General features: G+C 33.9%; 1 protein-coding gene across 3 annotated transcripts in view; it reads right to left on the bottom strand.

Moving 5' to 3' along the window:
- Positions 1 to 3,952: 3,952 nt before the first annotated feature.
- Positions 3,953 to 21,780, bottom strand: part of LOC129725960 (protein obstructor-E-like) — a 101,189-nt gene continuing 83,361 nt past the window's right edge. Inside the window, exons 2-7 of one of the 3 annotated variants that reach the window (XM_055682443.1) lie at positions 13,733 to 13,930; positions 13,466 to 13,672; positions 13,187 to 13,400; positions 12,880 to 13,128; positions 4,121 to 4,626; positions 3,953 to 4,001 (exon numbers count right to left, since the gene is read on the bottom strand). In XM_055682443.1, coding sequence (XP_055538418.1) covers positions 13,089 to 13,128; positions 13,187 to 13,400; positions 13,466 to 13,672; positions 13,733 to 13,930 — 659 coding nt within the window. In that variant the 3' untranslated portion in view covers positions 3,953 to 4,001; positions 4,121 to 4,626; positions 12,880 to 13,088. Of the gene's footprint in view, positions 4,627 to 12,879; positions 13,129 to 13,186; positions 13,401 to 13,465; positions 13,673 to 13,732; positions 13,931 to 21,780 lie in introns of all 3 variants that reach the window. The other 2 variants (XM_055682452.1, XM_055682434.1) reach the window with 2 other exon arrangements.

Below are 21,780 nucleotides of genomic sequence, written 5' to 3'. Positions count from 1 at the left end.
AACTTCATTATCTCAGAAACTACACAACCGATTTGATCAATATTGATATCAGATTAGCGGGCTAGTTAAGGGTTGACTGATGAATTATGATTGAACACGTGGTTTCAAAGTTTGGCTGCCCTATACGTTCCCATTTCATTTGATTATAATCGAGCTTAAGCAACCGTTATGTATTAAATTGTTGACAATACAACGAAAGTCTATTATCTCAAAGAGTACATGACTTATTTGAACATAACTAGTGTCATACGAACGAGTCATCTCTCAAACTCACAGATAACAAACTTCATAACAGTTTGATATGTGGCTCAAAAGTTATGGAAAGAAAAGAAATTCAAAGACTATTTAAAACTATACCTGCTTTGATCGATATATATGGCCTTAACATAATTTAAGTGTGGTATCGTAATATTTGAACGTTTCAAATTCATTGATTCCTTGCGATGTGTTTAAAGTCTGCAAATGCTTAACCAATCGGCCATAGGATATGATCAAAGTCAAATAACAACTCGTTTGAAATGATTGGTTTTAATCGAAATGACAACATCCTCGACTGTTGGCTTGTGTACGTCGCTTTAACTCTAAATATATTTATATTGAGTGGTATTCGGTCATTTTCAGCAGATTTTCTGGTATCAATCTGACACCGTAAATACCCATATTGGGAGGTATTTAGTTATTTAGGTTGTTTTTCAAAAATTAAAGTGGTCGTCTTTAAATTCAGAATGGTGTCCAGGTCAATGTTTGGTTTCTATGCATCATCACGATTACGGAAATATCCATATTGAGTATTATTAAAATTGCCTGTGAAATCAATTTCTGTCATCTGGGCGTAATTCTGGTTCCGAAAACATTCATATTGAATGCTATTTGGTCATTTCCGGCTGTTTGCCAGACACCGGAAGTCACCATCTTGAAATTCAAGACTGTGTCTGTGATCAATTTTTAGCTTCTGTGCATCTTTCTGGTTCCAGAAATACTCATATTTAATGGGAATCGTCCATTTCAGGCTGTCTTCCAGAAACCGGAAGTTGCCATCTTACAATTCAAAATGTTGTCTGAAGTCGATTTGTGGCTCCAGGCATCATTACGGTTCCGGAAATACCCATATTGGGTGGTATTTGGTCGTTTGCGCTGTTTTTCAGAAACCGGAAGTCGCCATGTTGGATTTTATAATGGCATTTGGAGACATTTTCTGGATTTTGAATGGCATACTGGTGGAAGAAAAACTCATATTGGGTGGTATTTGGTCATTTTCAGCTGTATTCAGAAACCGGAAGTCGCCATCTTAGAATTTAAAATGCTATCTGTGGTCGATTTTAGCTCTTGTGTATTATTCTAGATCCGGATATTATTATATTGGGTGGAAATCGGTCATTTTTGGCTGTTTTCCAGAAACCGGACCATCTTATAATCCAAAATGTTGTCTGAGGTCGATTATGGAACATATTTGTTACCACTAAAAACATTCACCAGCCAATATGGTTCCATTTAGTTGACTAGTTCGCGAGATGTGCAGAAATTTGTGAAGAAACATGTACTTCCAGAAGAGGGAGGGGCGTCGAACCATTATGGACAAATTTGTTACCTCTAAAAACATTCACATACCAAATTTGGTTGTATTTTCTTGATTGGTTCTTGAACTGTGCGAAACTTGTGTTTCATTTTTATGGGACCCCTCCCTTATAGAAGAGGGATTCGGGTGTCAAACCATTATGTACATATTTGTTACCACTAAAAACATTTACCTGCCAAATTTTGTTCCATTTGGTTGATTAGTTCTCGAGATGTGCACAAATTTGTGTTTCATCTAACTATTATGGACATATTAGTTACCCCTTAAAACATCCACATGCCAAATTCGGTTTCATTTGTTTGGTTTTTTTCTTGAGTTGTGCAGAAATTTATGTTTCATCTGTATGGGACCCCTCCCTTACAGAAGAGAAGGGGTCTCAAACTATCATAGGAACCTTTATCGGCACCAAAAACCCCTACATACAAATTTTCACGTCGATCGGTTCGGTAGTTTACGAGCCTAAATGGATTAGACAGACAGACAGACCGGACTGCATTTTTATATGTATAGATTACAACATCAATATTTTAGAACCTAAAGAGTGAATAAACATTTCTTGGATTGAAGCGTTCATGTAAATCTGTTTTTACAAATAAAAAATTGAATGAGAAAGGCTGGGTCTGACCGCTAGGTGGATTAATTTAGGTTTTTTTAATTTTTTTTATCCATTTTTTCATATATTTTGATATTTCATATTATTTTTTGATATTATTTATTTGATTTTCCTTTAATGTATTGGAAAAAAAATGAAATTCTTTTTTTTATTTTAGGAAATAATTATGGACATCCATTGATTACGTAGAGCAAAAATAAATATTTTCTTCTTTTTTGTATAGATCCTCAGTATTAATCGCATGGGTGGCAACATGGGAGGGTATTTTATGGACGTTTCCTTACGACATTTCAATTTCAGATAAATCATATTTGAAATTATAAAAAACTTTACTATAAATAGAGGTATCTAAAATAATACATAATCGAGTCTATATATAATCGAGTCTGATCTATATATGAGTACAGTAACGTTTCGATTATACCACAATCAAAAATAAATTTTATCATATATTTAAAACTTATTTATTTCATGTTACTTGCATGTGTATGTGTTCATGTATGTTCATATGTGTGTGAAGGTCAAGTTTCAAATACTCGGTATAATTGTGCTGGTGGTTACCAAAAACTTGTGATTTAGAGTGAAAAATAAGTCCAGCTAAATTACACAGTGCAAAAATATGACTTTTTTCTGCCTTGGTTTCAATATATAATTTTTTGGTGTATTTTGATGCAAAACCAAATTTCCCCGAGTTTGAACATATTTCAACTTAAGGGGCAACAATGGCGCCATTTTGAATTTTTCAGAAACCGGAAATTTTCGATGTTTTTTCGACGGAATTTTGTTTTAAGACCAAATATCGAAATTCTAAGAGTTTGTCCACATATAAGCATCTTCTTACCCATCTTAAAAAAAAACAGATCTTAAATCGGACAAAAACTGAGCTCAAAACGGTGATTCTACGAAACCGGTTTTGATCTGGTTTTAGTATATTTCACAAAGCAAAATAATATCGAGTATGTATGAGCATTAATGGTAATGCGCTTACGTCTATAAGTGGTAGTCAAATTATGTCTTATATTGAGTAAAAAAGTCTCATGAATCGATTGGTTCGTGTCTGATCAACGTAAAATGCCAAAAAACCTCGAAAATTTCCGATTTCTAAAAAATTCAAAAGTGCGCCATTGTCGCCCCTTAAGTTGAAATATGTTCATACTCGGTCGACTTTATTTTCGCATCAAACTTCATCAAAAAATCATATATAGAAGCCAAGGCAAAAAAATTGTTGCACTGTGTTATTAAAGTGTATAATTTTTCTAAAAAGTTGAGTGTTCGTGTAAATCTATTTAAACAAATAATAAGTTCAAATGAGAAAGGCTGGGTCTCACCGCTAGTTCGGGTTTTCACACTTTTTTTTATAGTGTATATTTTCAAGACCAAAATTTTTATCACTTAACGCCGGAAATTATCCTAAAACTTGATATCCTGAATTTTGTGCTTACATAAATCAAACGTCGTTATACCAATCAAACCAAACGTTCATTTATACATAGCTTTTCAAAAACGAGTCGTGATTCATAAAAAAGCCAATTACACAAAATGGCATCTTTTGCCCATAGAAACATCTATGCGAAGTTTCAGCCAAATCAAAAACGACAATTGAAAAAAAGTATGAAAACTAGGACATTTTTTGTAGAATTGCTCCATATCAGAACAATGCAAAACAAGTTTTGCTGTTAAATTTGACCAGTTTTTCCAAGAGTTTCTGTTTCTCACTTCTTGATCTCTAGGATTGCACATACTGAAAGTAAAAAAGTAACACATAAGAAGAGTTTTTTTAATGTCAAAATCATCCAGTATTCCAACAGAAATCTACAATATAAAAGTGCTGTTTGTGATTTACTTCATGTTCAGTTTAATTTATTTGAGCCGGACTTTTCATATTCCGGAAGCAGACTGTACTCGGTCTGATGGTAAACATTAATACCTACATTAATCAAACAATGTCAATCGTTCAATTCAGCATCCAGGCTGATGCAGATGGTTGAATCGCTCCTTTCTCCAGTGTTTCTTCAACGACAGAATCTCTTAGTATCGTTGGTTGACATCGATTTTGAATGAGACGACTCTCGAAGCTGGATTCCGAATACTGTATATCCTTCAAAACATTTTCTTCAGAGTAGAACTTTTCAAACCCATCTCCTGCTCGGTTGTTGTGTAAACGGCTCTAATGAATGCTATAGAATCGTTGTATTCCATCACTCGACCTTGCATTGCTCTTGTTACTGGTTTGGTCATTTGTAATAAAATTTTAATGAATATTGAATCGCTCGAATCGCTTCGCGGAAATGAAATGTTCCAAGAAGCACATCATACAAAACTTAGCTAAAGCCTTGGTCCTCGTCTATTTGTTCTGCTATCTGCTTCATTTTTTTTACATTTCTACAAAGATTTTCTTGAAATCCGAAAAAATGGTCGTGCACTCAAGAACCGCAAGCTGTAAATTTAAAAAAAATTGAGCGGAATATACGCAGTTTTGCAAATCAATACATTAAGGTCGCTTTTTACGCGGATTCCGGAATTTAAGCGGTTTTTTACGCGGATTCCGGAATTTACGCAGTTTTTTACGCGGATTCCGGAATTTACGCGGTTTTTTTTCGCGGCATGTATCCCCCGCGTAAAAGCGACTTAAGTGTATTATCATTTTTTGACGTTTAGCCTATACATCCAAAGCTTACTCAGTGAGAGTAAAAATGGCTGAACTTGCGTAAATAGATGGTTCTCTGAAATTCAATTAGCCCAATAGCCTTGGGATGTGCTAGTGCCCGATCAAATAAACAAAAAATGAAATTCAATTACACTATTTGAAACTTTTTATTTTTTTATAAAGGTAACCACAGGCTGATTCGCCACCGTAAGATGGAAATTATGGAGTTTATACCCCCACCAACCATAGCCTCAACTATACTCACACTCGCAAATACAGCAGCAGTTGCTATCAGTTCTGTTTTTTTTTTTTTGACATGTAGTTAAAAAAAATCATGTATTTAGATCTAATACAAAAAATCCGTGCGAATTACTTGAATTCTTTTATTGTTTACCCTTTTTAGATTAGTTATAGTGATTAAGGTAGTCAGGAACAGGGCTCCTGATTCCTGCATCGAATCTTCATTCGCTTCGTGAACCGTTCGCTGTGGACTAATGTCAATGTAACACGAACGCATACTTCATCGGGCGCGTACATGTGTTCGGATGAACTGAAACGATCGATTCGTGTCTTTCCTTTTTCCTGCTGTTTCTCATTATTTGCCGATTGGATACGGTTCAAAATCACATCGATGCAACTCAGTAAATATTTGTATCGGTTCACCGTGGCATTGATAGATTCATCATGGCAAATAAAATCGGGACGAAGACAAAATAGCATTCGCATCGAATCGTTCACTGAAGCTTACCAGAATTTCTGAGCTTGTTCATACATTTGCTGGTGCTATGAGACAATAGGCCGTATGAGTTAGGCCGAAAATATACTGGCGCGTCTTGCACTGCGGAGACGGTTCGCCTTGCCGTGGGTTAGCTGTACATTAACCTGCGGCAGGGCTTTACTTAGGGCTGTACATTAGCCTACGGCGCTAGTATGTTCACGGCCTTAAAGCGTTGGCTTTAAGGGCTATTCCCACTGCTTCCGTTCCGGAACCGGGCTCGTCCGGGAATTTTCATGCATTCACACTGCGCCGTGCTTGAACCGTGCCTGCGCTGCGCTCTGGCTGAGAAATGTTGATGTGTGTATGTGAAAAAACGTCTTTCTCTTTTTTTCATACCGCAGCTCACTCCGCGCGAAATACGTCACTACAACATACACGCATCCACCCGAGTGCCTTCCGTGCACTCTCCGGCCAACACAAAGTATCGTCGGCAACGATAGTTTTTCTCTCGCACTGCAGCAGCACGACGGCAACTCAACGCTGCCCCGGTCTGGGCACGGCGCGTCGGTGTGAATGCGTTCATAAGAACGCATGCAATCAATCTCAAACGAGCCCGGACGACACGCGGAACAGCCACGGCCCGGTCCCGGCCCGGTCCCGGAACGGAAGCAGTGGGAAGAGCCCTTTATTCGCCGCTGCAAATACTACGAGACAAGCAGGACAAACTTTTGAAGTAGAATACTTCTCTCAGGAAGTACGGCTACATAGGGATGTGAAATGAAAATCTAAAACCTAAAAAAGTAAAAAATATGTCCAATTTCAAATGCTTATAAATTGGTTAGTATTCGATGGATTTCCTTCGTTCTTGCAGCAATAGATTGGAAAATCTACTAAGATTTTTCCTAAATGAAGATAATTGTAATTTTATTATTCAAACTATTGTACTATTGAAAACAGTCAAGCCTTGTCAAAACGAAAAATTCGACCTCTGATTGGTCTTTATATGATTGCTTCCCAAGCACGGTCGACAGAATCATATACCTTGGAATTGAAAATATGATATTTGGACTAAATAAGAGCCTGTTTCTGCCGAAGCTGCTCATAATAGTTCTAGACAGCGACAACAGCAGTAGCTTTGGCCAAAATCCGCTAAAGTATCGATACTCGAGCATCGATATTTTTTTCCTGGTCGTATCGATGCTAGGCTGATATCGAGCGCGGAGCATCGATGCCAGGCTGATATCGAGCGCGGAGCATCGATATCAGCTGTATCGATATTCTATCTGCTACCTAAAACAGGTCTATGAAAAGCGGCATTTTTTTATCTACATTACGGTTAGTCAGAGATGGCAGATGTTTTTCAAAAAAGATTGCAACTGTTCGAAAAACAGAAAAAATCTGCTTGAAATTTTATGAAAAATCTGGCCGTGATTTGAAAAAAATGCGTTTGCGTAGGCAAAAGTCTGCAGAAATCTGCAAGATTTTGAGAAAGTCTGCGCAACTATAAAGAGACTCTAACAAAAATCTACACAGAATATGGAAAAACTGGAATTATTTGCAAATCAAAAATCTGCGTTTTGCAGACAAATCTGCACATTTGGTATCCTTGCGGTGAATAGACCTAATGGGACCACGGTAGGAATTATATGTCACATACAAATCAGTGCAATAGCATAAGCGCGTCTGCGGCCTGATTTGAAATTTCGGGCAGCACAAAAGTTCTGGCGTTTTATTCTTTATTGTCTGCCTTTCTACAAAAAAAAATATTACGAGTCCCTGCAGTGTTGAGGAGATGACTTATTGAAGAAAGAAGATACAGTTCAACAATGTTAAGACAATTTTAAATAGGGAACGAGAAATATTCTGCAGTGCTCCAAAACGGTTCAAGACATTGCCCTAATTTTAGTTAAGGTTCCGTTTTATGTTTAGAGTCATCTGTTTTACAAACAAATCACAATTTCGGATGAAAATGTTGCATTTTGGTCCATAAACTGATCACTCTCATATTTAAACATAGCTAAAACATTTTAAAACGGTTTTCTAAGTTATCTTTTCTACTCAATGTAGTCCTTTTCTACGCGTTTTCATAAAAATTTGAGACAAAAAAGATTGCTGTATAATAATTGGAATACTGAGCCATTCACCACAAAACGCTTGTCAGGTGAGTGACGCTGCGATTCCGATTTTGCTCTGCATAAACAGTATTGTCAATTGCAATTGCAATTGCTTAACAAACGGTATATAGGAAACAAATCCGATTTCAAAATGACTGACACGCAAGCAGCCGGGTTATCTTTCTTGTATAAGTATTCTACTTCAACCTTTCGGTCGTGGCTTTGCACACAACTCCTGTGATTTTTTGTTCATACGGCCGGGATCAAAAAAGCTTTTATTTTTGTATCTATGTCGTGAGGATTCAATAAAACAGCGAGCATAGTTTCTTAAGAAAACAATTAATGTTGGAAATCATACAAAATTTAGTTGAATTTATTATGATTGACGACGGGGAACATATTGTTCATATTTTTCTCGGTTTTTGAAGATGCATGGCAGCGCCGTGTTAGTTGTAAATTAATTAATTGTAAATTAATACAACTAATCATTTGCTTAATTTGCGAGGTCTGTCTCATTTATCTAGAATTTTTAAGAATATTTCAATCCGAATAACCAAATTTTTGAAATATCCGAACAGTTAGTGTGCTTACCAATAATTCTTGTACTCGGTAAATATAGTTACATAAATATTTAAAAATTATTTTTTAATCGATGTTTGCAATATACGGTAAATAATTAAATTGCAGCTTTAACCCTCTAGTGCCCAAATTAATTTTCAGACGGACTTCGAAAAAATCACTTTGAAACTTTATAAACATTTTTTAAGTATTGATTGAAACTTTTTAGAGGTTCAACTGAAGACCGTCTAAAGGCGGCACTGGGTACTAGAGGGTTAATTTATTTATCTTGGAGATGAAAAAACGAATTTGCAACCAACAGATTTTATTTAAAAGGTATAGCGCTTTCTTCAAAGTGTTCTCATTGCTCGGAGGTGGTTTTTCTTAGTTTCATTTTCGGGGTGAAAAATGCGATACAGCGAAATAATCTTTTGCATACACTTAAAGATAGGTTTGGGCATAGGAAAATGAATGTTGATTAACTTAATCAATGTTGATTAACTTAATCTTAATCATTAAGAATAACGCAAAATGGCATATTTGAACAATCTTGTGTGCTGGGTTGGCGTGCATAAATAAACTAAGGTTGCTTCATAGGCGTTTTTTTAACGCGGGTTTTTTACGCGAATTCCGGAATTTACGCGGTTTTTTTACGCGACACGTATCCCTCGCGTAAAAAGCGACTTTAGTGTATACAACAATTACTTAAGTTTTTTATACAAATTTACATTTGTTGCAAACCCGATCAGAAAGATAAAACAAAAATTTAACAGAAGTTGTTAGTTTGTTACGGGAAAAACCTTCTAGGCTGTGTTTTCAATTTGGTCCCGTTAGGTGTTAAAATAACAGAAAATAATAACAGAAATGATTCTACTAGTATCAAACACACATTAAAATTTGTTACTAACATATTAGCTTTCTAACAAAATAAGATGGTATATTGTTGTTAGAAACAACAGGTTTTGATAAAAACGAAAAGTTAGTTAGACTTGTTTCAGAACTATTTCATTACACGTTTTATTATTATATATATATTCAGATTCAATTTTGTAGTCAAAATTATATGGAAAAATACAAAATTGTATCAAAATATGTTATTTGTTTCTCACGTTGATAGAATTTTGTAATGTTTTAGTTGTGCTCTTCTGACCGGGAAGACAATTAATTTTACCACAGTTAAGAAAAAAAAAATTACAATGTTCAATACTTCTATTGCTACATAGTAGCAAGCTAAGGATCAAAGCAAATGCAAATGACTAAGGATCAAAGCAAATGACTAAGGCCGTGAACATACTACTTATTCAATCAGAAGCAACCCGCCGGACATAGGCATATATATATATATATATATATATATATATATATATATATATATATATATATATATATATATATATATATATATATATATATATATATATATATATATATATATATATATATATATATATATATATATATATATATTTATATATATATATATATATATATATATATATATATATATATATATATATATATAAATATATATATAAATATATATATATGTATATATATATATATATATATATATATATATATATATATATATATATATATATATATATATATATATATATATATATATATATATATATATATAAATATATATAAATATATATATATGTATATATATATATATATATATATATATATATATATATATATATATATATATATATATATATATATATATGTATATATATATATATATATATATATATATATATATATATATATATAAATATATATATATATATATATATATATATATATATATATATATATATATATATATAAATATATATATATATATATATATATATATATATATATATATATATATATATATATATATATATATATATATATATATATATATATATATATATATATATATATATATATATATATATATATATATATATATATATATATATATATATATATATATATATATATATATATATATATATATATGCCTATGTCCGGCGGGTTGCTTCTTATATATGCCGTGGGCTTGCATTTTTACGTAAGCGCCAAATTTTAAAATTTCATTTTTTTACATATTACTATAATATAAAAAAACCCTCAAGATTCTTGTTGCCGTTTCCAAAAATTTTGATAAATAACTGAGAAATATCGAAAATAAGAAGTGACGTTAGCGCCACTTTACATAGAAGTGACGTTGAGGTACGAATACGATAGTGTATCATGCTTGTGGAGTGCATAATTTTATTTATATCCTTGCCGCTGGCTACCGACCAGTACGCATGGCAAACTAGACTATTCAGGCGTACCAACGTCACTTTTAGTGCAAAACTTTGAAATGGTTTTGCTGTTTTGCAAGAGAAGTGACGTTGGCATTAAAACTCAATGCGTTTACATAAATAAACGTGTTAAAGCAATGGGGTATGTTTTTCATCATATTTACTCAGATTCTATCAGATTAGTTTGCGTAATAAAGCGCTTCTGTTAATTTGCAAACGATTTAGATCTGTAGCGATTTTGTGCTTTTGGCGCTTACGTCAAAATCCTAGCCCACGGCAGTATAAGCTTCTTCCTCGGCAATTTTCATTTTTCGTTTTGATTCGCACCGAAGCTAGTGATGTCCGGTAATCGTTCGGTTAATCGATTAGTCGATTAGACTGCGTAATAATCGAATATTTTGTCATCGATTATCTCCCACTGAATAACCGAATTAATCGATTACCTGCGTCGATTACTGACACGAATTTTGGCAATGTGCTTTTTTTCGATTTGCTCAAGATTAATGATGATTTCTGTACTGAAATATATCATAAACAGCTAGTTTGGAAACAAAAATAACGATATTTCAGGTTAAAATTTGTTTATTCTGGTTCACGAGCTGCTTGTTGCTAAAATTGCTCTTATTTGATCGTCGTTAGACCGATTTCAATCCGGTTTGTTGCAAAAGCTCAAAAACTAGCTCTAAAATAAAATCTTTGTGGTTTCCTGCGAATTCATCAGTATTTCTTGAATGATATTACATTTTTTGAGCTTTTATCAAACTTTACTCACTTCGCCAAATTTAACGTAATTAACCCTCAACTAAGATTACTCTAAGTAAATTCAATACTTTTTTTATTATTTGGAAACTTGTTTGATCAAATTTGATTGAGTTTTGACTGAGTTAGAAGAATTTTTTGAAAATATGAAAAATTACACCGGGCATGCAATGGTTAACTTTGACAGGTATGTGAATCATGCAAAAGTTGCGTTTAAGAACACGTTAACATTGCCTAGTGTTGTAAGAGCAATATCTTTGGATTTTTTTTTATCATGAATTTTCAGGTGAGCAATTTCACCCCACTGATCAATTTCAGCTCACTCCACGGTACTGTGGCAAGTTTACACTGGATACCGCTACCGAAAACTAGCACCGGAATCAGGGTACTGCTGTTGATTCGCTGGCTGTGGGGGCGACAAAATCGTTGAAGCGATTGGCGAACATACTTCATTTTTTAACGGAAATGGTGGATTTCCTTGTTACCAACTGGATACTGCGTTGAACCGTCAGTTTCTGCTACTGCACAGAAGACGAAACAATTTGCTGCTGTCCGCCAATGCGATTCAAAGTTTTCACTTTTGTCACTATTGCTACCCACTGTCTAGCTGTTTTGATTAAATTCAAATACTGCACCGCACAGTTTCTTGTCAGCTTCAGCATGCCAGCGTTGGATTATACACAAGTTAAAAACAATCGACGACGCAGGTGACAGCAATGATGCCGAGTTTAAATTATTCGCGACTACGAAGTCTCAAGGGCTTGAAGAGATTTTGAAGTTGGAAATTTTGTCGATTAATCGTAAATGGCCAATTAATCGAATAGACAAGCGCGATTAATCGTATCGATTACTTAGCGGTCTCAAGTTATTCGATTACTCAATAATCGAATAATTGGAAAATTCGGACATCACTAACCGAAGCATCATTGCGATTGGTAATACCATTCACGGTGAATATTCATCGGCATTGATCTGAGTCACAAAGGCTTCTGAAACGATGTATTCCCATCCGATCGCTCAATATCGCTTCGGATGACTTGAGTAAATCGTAGCCAATACGAATCAAACACGAAGGTAATCATATTACGTTTTAATAACTATTCATCGCCCACAAGCCACTCATAACAGTTCAGTTCACTATAGGCGTTGTTTCCATTGCTGAGTGAATACACTGTTGCCACGTGTTGTTGTGCTTCGGCAATAATGAATGAATACGAATGCAACGAAGTGATATTCAGCAGCCCTGGTCAGGAATAACACCTACACTTTACAGATTATTCGTTCATCTCACTTAAGAGTCGTTTCCGAGAAAAAATAACTTAGGCCAAAGTTTTGATGACCTTCATAGAAGTGTTGTTTAAATTCCTAATCTATCTTTTTGTTCTTCTAATTTGCACAAGTTTTGTCACCAGAAGTATAATGCATTCTTCATTCAACAAGCATACCAGATGGACAATAAATCGATAATTCAAAATCGTGCTTTAGCTAAAATTAGCACGGTTTCAAAACTTTCCAAAATTTGGGCATGTTTCGCACAATATTGATGTGATTTCGTAATATCCGACCTTTGTGTGTACAAACTTACCTGTTGACATATGAATTAAAATAATTCTCGAATATGCTGTTTTGCAAATTCTGCCTGAATTGGGATCATTCAGTTTTCAAATTCAATTTTGTCAATTTTCTTATATAAATGAAAAGTATTGGAAAGTTATTTATTTTTGAATAACAATATGTCATTAATGAATGATCAATGATAATGGGTATACGATCATTTAGGATCGACACTGCAGTCTAATGTTTCTTCTCGTCACTATCTTTATACCAATCCTCACTGAAAGTATATAAAATAATAAGTTACACTTGAAGCAAGCTATAAGATCTTGTCATACCATCCTGAAACATTTTCCGGTGCATCACACCTCTCAGTTTCTTCATTATAAACTTCACCGGCTTGACACCCAAGATCACGGGGTTCAACACCATTCAAGCATACATAAAACCTCTGGCAGTCAGTAGGATGTGCGTACTTCGGATGAGCAACAGTCTGACCAGATTCATCCGTCTTCTGTTCTTTGGGGCACGTAAATCCATCCTTCAATTTCTCTGTTGGTTGAATGTAAACGTTAACTATTTTATCCCAATTCAAATCTGTCATTAATATGACATACTGTTTGCACCTGGGTTGCATCCCTGGCGACCTGCATCGTTCGGCCAAACGCACGTGCCGGTATATTCATCAAAGTGCAAACCAGCAGTGCAAGTTATCTCATTAGCTTCGCCTTCAATACAGTTATAAAAAACGTTGCACACAGCAGGGTCTGGATGAGCGAAAAACCCGTTTCTCCGAGGACAAAGATTTTTTCCTTTTGGAGGTTCTGCAAATTATTGAAACGTTAAAATTTTCCGTGCGTAGTATTTGTTCGGTAATTAATTACGCAATTCCACACGATCACCACAATCTACATTGAAGGGTTGATCACACTTGTTGATCTTCCGGATTGTCGGATCAAACACTAGGCCATCTGGACATAGCTTTTCAGTTACACGGCCATCATAGCACTCATAATACTTATCACATTGGATCGGGTCCTCGTATTGACCGTCTTTTGGGGGACATTTGAATTGCTGCGCATCTAAAAAGATAAATAATTTGTTTATACTTTTGAAATGCTCAATAGACCAAAATTTTACGATTAATAGCGGCGAAAATGAATATGTCTACATGAATACATCATAATTCAAATTTTTAAAAGGTTCGGGACACAACATGACTTCTTCTTATCAAGTTATTTGTATATATATATATATATATATATATATATATATATATATATATATATATATATATATATATATATATATATATATATATATATATATATATATAGCCGTGAACAGCAAACTGTGAAATACATTCTTGATAAATAATAGTTACATGTATCTTTTATACTGTCACAGTAATCTTGAGTTCATATTAGTTGAGTTAGTTAATGTTGACATTATAATGATTTTTTTTTTTTTAGTCCATGTCTTGCTTTCGAACTCACCGTATCTGTTCCAAATAAGCAAATAAGTCATGAAAATGTTTCCAATTTTTTAATTTTGAAGCTGAAATATTATATTTTTGAACGAACGTGTGTATGTGTACCTTTCTTTCGCACTCACTTTTCTCAGAGATGGTCTGACCGATTCTTTTTATCTTGGTGTCAAATGAAGGGTCTATTAGCCGATTAGGTTGCTATTGAATTTCATTGTAATCAAACTTTCAGTTTTGGCGCTGCGTCAGAATGTGAAAATCGCTCTTATATCTTATAAGCTATGAACATAGTTGAATTCAAATTATTGGGGTTTTAAACCCCTAAACAGTGCATTACATAATGTTTAAACATGTGGTTTGAAGGTTATAGAAAGAAACGTAGCCCGCAGACTGTTTAAAACTATAGCTACAATCAAAATATGTGGCCTCAACATCATTTAAATTTGATATTGTACTATTTCAATGTTTGCGGCTTTGCTCGGGATTGAAGTTGAAATTTCAATGAAATCAATTGCAAATGAAAGGTCTAGTTGCCCTATAAGACCCTATTGAATTTTATTGTAATCTGATTTCTAGTTTAGAGGTTATGTATCAAAATGTAAAAATCACGAAACATCAATATCTAAGAAACTACACAACCGATTTGAACAAAATTGGTTTCAAATGAACGGGCTACCTGAAAACCCTCAACTTTTGAAATTTATGAAGATTGAACATATGGCTCAGAAGTTACAGAAAGTAACGTGTTCTGGAGACTGTTTAATCTCACTCATGTTTCTCAGAGATGGCAGGACCGATTTTTATAAAATTAGTGTCATATGGAAAGTCTTGTTGCCCCATAAGACCCTAATGATTTTTTTTGCGAACGGATTATTACTTTTCCTGTTATGTTTAAAAATGTGAAATCCAGCTATTAAAAGAAACATATTCTGATGACTACTTGGGCTCACTCACTTTTCTCAGAGATGGTTGACTCGATTTCCACAGAATTAATATCAAATGAAAGGTCTAGCTGCCTCATAACACCCTATTGAATTTTGCTGTAATCGGAATGTAACTTCGCCTGTAATGTATCGAAATGTGAAAATCACTAAACTTCATTATCATAGAAACTACACAACAGATTTGAACAATATTGATATCGAATGAACGGGATAGTTAAGGGTTAACTGATGAATTATGATTGAACACGTGGTTTCAAAGTTTGGCTGCCCCATACGTTCCCTTTTCATTTGATTGTTATCAAACTTAAGCAACCGTTATGTTTTAATTTGTAAAACAACGAAAGTCTATTATCTCAAGTATTACACGACTTATTTGAACATTACTAGTGTCATACAAACGAGTCATCTCTCAAACTTACAAATAACAAACTTCATAAAAATTTGATATACTGTTCAAAAGTTTTGTAAAGAAAAGAAATTCAAAGACTATTCAACACAATAGCTGCTTTGATCAATATATATGGCATCAACATGATTTAAATGTGGTATCGTACTATTTGAACGTTCCCGGTATCGCTCGTGATTAAATTGATCGAAATTAAGAGTCATTTCTCATATTTCGCTATTTCTGAAGCACTAACATTACGTCAAATTTCATATTTTATACTTATATTACAACATCAATGTTTTAGAACCCAAAGAGTGAATATACCCTGTTTGGATTTAAGCATTCATGTAAATTTATTTTTACAAATAATAAGTTTGAATGAGAAAGGCTGAGTCTGACCGCTAGGTGGATTAATTTAGGTTTTTTTTTTAAATTTTCTGGTCACTTTTTTTCCATACGATGATTGGCGTCCTAACACACACACACACACACACACACACACACACACACACACACACACATACACACACACACATACACACGACAAATGTGGCGACATTCGGCCCTTTGGAGCATTTTTATATTTTAAGTTTTTGAAGTGATTCCTTTCTAGGAGAAAAGCAAAATGCAATATTTTTCGTGCAAATTATTGCTTTTAAAAGTAATCCTAATTATCGAATGTGATGAAAACGGAAAAGCTTACATCCTATTTATTTACTCATCGTCTGCATAAAAATTAAACTAGTATGTCAAACTAAAAATAAACTAATCACATTATCAGAAATACTGTTTTTATTTATCTACAAAAATATTACAAAAACGTGTAGGAAATTAATAATGTAATGCATATGAGAGGCATGCTTTACTACAAATTTGATCGAATTATGCAGATTGCAAGGCAAACACTATGATGCCTGAAAATCGAACTATGTGGCTAGACTGGATAGCCTTGAAATACATGCCCTGCCCCAATGATAGAGTATGGGCATATACAACAGCAAAAGCGAAGTTATCATTATATGATATAACTGGATGTGACCTCACTTACCAAAAAAACTGTCGTCAGTCAATCTTTTGGTTTTAAACAACTTTTTGAAAGTTGTCGTTCGATACAAATCGATATGAGATTGTTCACAAACTGGCTTGGTAACCTACCTAGAAGCAGTGACGTTTTTTAATATAAGTAAAACTGTGTACATAAGTCCCGTGGGCTACAAAACAGCGGAGGCCGTCAGGTTTCTTATTTCCTTCGTTCAAAAATATAATATTTCAGCTTCAAAATTAAAAATTGGAAACATTTTCATGACTTATTTGCTTATTTGGAACAGATACGGTGAGTTCGAAAGCAAGACATGGACTAAAAAAAAAAAAAAATCATTATAATGTCAACATTAACTAACTCAACTAATATGAACTCAAGAGTACTGCGACAGTATAAAAGATACATGTAACTATTATTTATCAAGAATGTATTTCACAGTTTGCTGTTCACGGCTATATATATATATATATATATATATATATATATATATATATATATATATATATATATATATATATATATATATATATATATATATATATATATATATATATATATATATAACTGTGAAATACATTCTTGATAAATAATAGTTACATGTATCTTTTATACTGTCACAGTAATCTTGAGTTCATATTAGTTGAGTTAGTTAATGTTGACATTATAATGATTTTTTTTTTTTTTAGTCCATGTCTTGCTTTCGAACTCACCGTATCTGTTCCAAATAAGCAAATAAGTCATGAAAATGTTTCCAATTTTTTAATTTTGAAGCTGAAATATTATATTTTTGAACGAAGGAAATAAGAAACCTGACGGCCTCCGCTGTTTTGTAGCCCACGGGACTTATGTACACAGTTTTACTTATATTAAAAAACGTCACTGCTTCTAGGTAGGTTACCAAGCCAGTTTGTGAACAATCTCATATCGATTTGTATCGAACGACAACTTTCAAAAAGTTGTTTAAAACCAAAAGATTGACTGACGACAGTTTTTTTGGTAAGTGAGGTCACATCCAGTTATATCATATAATGATAACTTCGCTTTTGCTGTTGTATATGCCCATACTCTATCATTGGGGCAGGGCATGTATTTCAAGGCTATTCAGTCTAGCCACATAGTTCGATTTTCAGGCATCATAGTGTTTGCCTTGCAATCTGCATAATTCGATCAAATTTGTAGTAAAGCATGCCTCTCATATGCATTACATTATTAATTTCCTACACGTTTTTGTAATATTTTTGTAGATAAATAAAAACAGTTTTTCTGATAATGTGATTAGTTTATTTTTAGTTTGACATACTAGTTTAATTTTTATGCAAACGATGAGTAAATAAATAGGATGTAAGCTTTTCCGTTTTCATCACATTCGATAATTAGGATTACTTTTAAAAGCAATAATTTGCACGAAAAATATTGCATTTTGCTTTTCTCCTAGAAAGGAATCACTTCAAAAACTTAAAATATAAAAATGCTCCAAAGGGCCGAATGTCGCCACATTTGTCGTGTGTGTGTGTATGTGTGTGTGTGTGTGTGTGTGTGTGTGTGTGTGTGTGTGTGTGTGTGTGTGTGTGTGTGTGTGTGTGTGTGTGTGTGTGTGTGTGTGTGTTAGGACGCCAATCATCGTATGGAAAAAAAGTGACCAGAAAATTTAAAAAAAAACCTAAATTAATCCACCTAGCGGTCAGACTCAGCCTTTCTCATTTAAACTTATTATTTGTAAAAATAAATTTACATGAATGCTTAAATCCACAAAGGGTATATTCACTCTTTGGGTTCTAAAACATTGATGTTGTAATATAAGTATAAAATATGAAATTTGACGTAATGTTAGTGCTTCAGAAATAGCGAAATATGAGAAATGACTCTTAATTTCGATCAATTTAATCACGAGCGATACCGGGAACGTTCAAATAGTACGATACCACATTTAAATCATGTTGATGCCATATATATTGATCAAAGCAGCTATTGTGTTGAATAGTCTTTGAATTTCTTTTCTTTACAAAACTTTTGAACAGTATATCAAATTTTTATGAAGTTTGTTATTTGTAAGTTTGAGAGATGACTCGTTTGTATGACACTAGTAATGTTCAAATAAGTCGTGTAATACTTGAGATAATAGACTTTCGTTGTTTTACAAATTAAAACATAACGGTTGCTTAAGTTTGATAACAATCAAATGAAAAGGGAACGTATGGGGCAGCCAAACTTTGAAACCACGTGTTCAATCATAATTCATCAGTTAACCCTTAACTATCCCGTTCATTCGATATCAATATTGTTCAAATCTGTTGTGTAGTTTCTATGATAATGAAGTTTAGTGATTTTCACATTTCGATACATTACAGACGAAGTTACATTCCGATTACAGCAAAATTCAATAGGGTGTTATGAGGCAGCTAGACCTTTCATTTGATATTAATTCTGTGGAAATCGAGTCAACCATCTCTGAGAAAAGTGAGTGAGCCCAAGTAGTCATCAGAATATGTTTCTTTTAATAGCTGGATTTCACATTTTTTAACATAACAGGAAAAGTAATAATCTGTTCGCAAAAAAAATCATTAGGGTCTTATGGGGCAACAACACTTTCCATATGACACTAATTTTATAAAAATCGGTCCTGCCATCTCTGAGAAACATGAGTGAGATTAAACAGTCTCCAGAACACGTAACTTTCTGTAACTTCTGAGCCATATGTTCAATCTTCATAAATTTCAAAAGTTGAGGGTTTTCAGGTAGCCCGTTCATTTGAAACCAATTTTGTTCAAATCGGTTGTGTAGTTTCTTAGATATTGATGTTTCGTGATTTTTACATTTTGATACATAACCTCTAAACTAGAAATCAGATTACAATAAAATTCAATAGGGTCTTATAGGGCAACTAGACCTTTCATTTGCAATTGATTTCATTGAAATTTCAACTTCAATCCCGAGCAAAGCCGCAAACATTGAAATAGTACAATATCAAATTTAAATGATGTTGAGGCCACATATTTTGATTGTAGCTATAGTTTTAAACAGTCTGCGGGCTACGTTTCTTTCTATAACCTTCAAACCACATGTTTAAACATTATGTAATGCACTGTTTAGGGGTTTAAAACCCCAATAATTTGAATTCAACTATGTTCATAGCTTATAAGATATAAGAGCGATTTTCACATTCTGACGCAGCGCCAAAACTGAAAGTTTGATTACAATGAAATTCAATAGCAACCTAATCGGCTAATAGACCCTTTATTTGACACCAAGATAAAAAGAATCGGTCAGACCATCTCTGAGAAAAGTGAGTGCGAAAGAAAGGTACACATACACACGTACACACCCACACACAAACATATACACCTATACATGCATATATGCAGAAAATGCTCGATTCGTCGAACTGAGTTGAGTAGTATATGACATTCGGCCATTTCAATCATTTTTCTACCTTTTAATTAGCCAGTGATCGTTAGGAGAAAGTCATTATGTTTACTTTCATTATGTGATTTCACATTTTTATGAACAACGGACACAGTTACAATCCGATTGTAATAAAATTCAATAGCAACTTATGGGGCAACTAGACCTTTCATTTGACACTAATTTTGTGAAAATTGGTTCAGCCATCAATGAGAAAAATGAGTGAGTTAAAACAACCTCAGGATAACTTTTCTTTACATAACTTTTGAACCATATGTTCAATCATAACGAAATTCAAAAGTTATGGGTTTTGGAGACAGCCCGATCATTTGAAACCAGTTTTATTGAAATCGGTTGTGTGGTTCTTGAGATATTGATGTTTCGTGATTTTTCTTAGACCTTTCATTTGCACTTAATTTTATGAAAATCGGTTCAGCCATCTCTGAGAAAAGTGAGTGAGAAAAAAAAGTTGCACATACACACACACACATACACACATACATACATATATACAGAAAATGCTCAGTTCGTCGAAAGAAGTCGAGTGGTATATGACATTCGGCCATTGGGACAACTTTTATACCTTCGGTTTTTCCAGTGATCGCTATACCTTTCTAGGAGAAAGGCAAAACCTATACAAAATGTTCACCTGCTCGAAAAAACACCCTGTGCAAAATTTCAGCTCAATCGGACTTAAAATGGGGTGGCGCAAAGCGATTGAAGTTTGGCTTTTTTGAAAACCGAAAAATTAGAATTGGTGTCATCTGAAATTTTTTTGAAGTAGAATACTTCTCTCAGGAAGTTCGGCTACATAGGGATGTGAAATGAAAATCTAAAACCGAAAAAAGTGAAAAATATGTCCAATTTCAAATGCTAATAAATCGGTTAGTATTCGATGGATTTCTTTCGTTCTTGCAGCAATAGATTGGAAAATCTTCTAAGATTCTTCCCAAAAGAAGATAATTGTAATTTTATTATTCACACTATTGTACTATTGAAAATAGTCAAGCCTTGTCAAAACGAAAAATTTGACCTCTGATTGGTCGTTTTATGCTTGCTTCCCAAGCACGGACGACAGGATCATATACCTTGCAATTGAAAACTTGCGATTTGGCCTATATAAGAGCCTGTTTCAGCCGGAGCCGCTCATAATAGTTCTAGACAGCGACAACAGCTGTCGTCCTTTCTTAGCAGCAGCACTAGCCCTGTGGTTGGTCATCACGTCTCAGGAGCAGCGCGGTTCTCCTCAGCGTGTGTCGCCAGACTGCCATTATTCCCCCCGTGTTGGGGCAGCATGAAGATTGCCATCAGAAAATCCAATTTTGGAAATCAAAACGCCTTTTCCAAGGCAAATAAAGAAGTCATTGAAAGTTAATGATTTTTGTCAACGCAAGCAAGCATTCTGTGTTGCATCCTAGCAATTTAAATTTGTCGCACCCGTCTAATTTACTGAATGTGAAATGGCTTCCACAGTGCATGTTGTCGGTGTATCTTAATTCCCTCAATGTTAGGGCAGCTCAAAGGTTGTAATTAGCAACCGATTTTGAACCACAAAATGCTTTTTTTCAAGGCAAATAAAAAAATAATTGAAGGTTAATAATTTTCTGGCATCAACACAAGCAGACATTCTGTGCGGGATGCAATCAAATTCTGTTGTAGTTGTCTAATTT

Source organism: Wyeomyia smithii, chromosome 1 (genome assembly GCF_029784165.1).
Source record: "Wyeomyia smithii strain HCP4-BCI-WySm-NY-G18 chromosome 1, ASM2978416v1, whole genome shotgun sequence".
Taxonomy (NCBI): domain Eukaryota; kingdom Metazoa; phylum Arthropoda; class Insecta; order Diptera; family Culicidae; genus Wyeomyia; species Wyeomyia smithii.
Note: the sequence above shows the minus strand (reverse complement) of the source record. Positions and strands in the feature narration are given on the sequence as shown.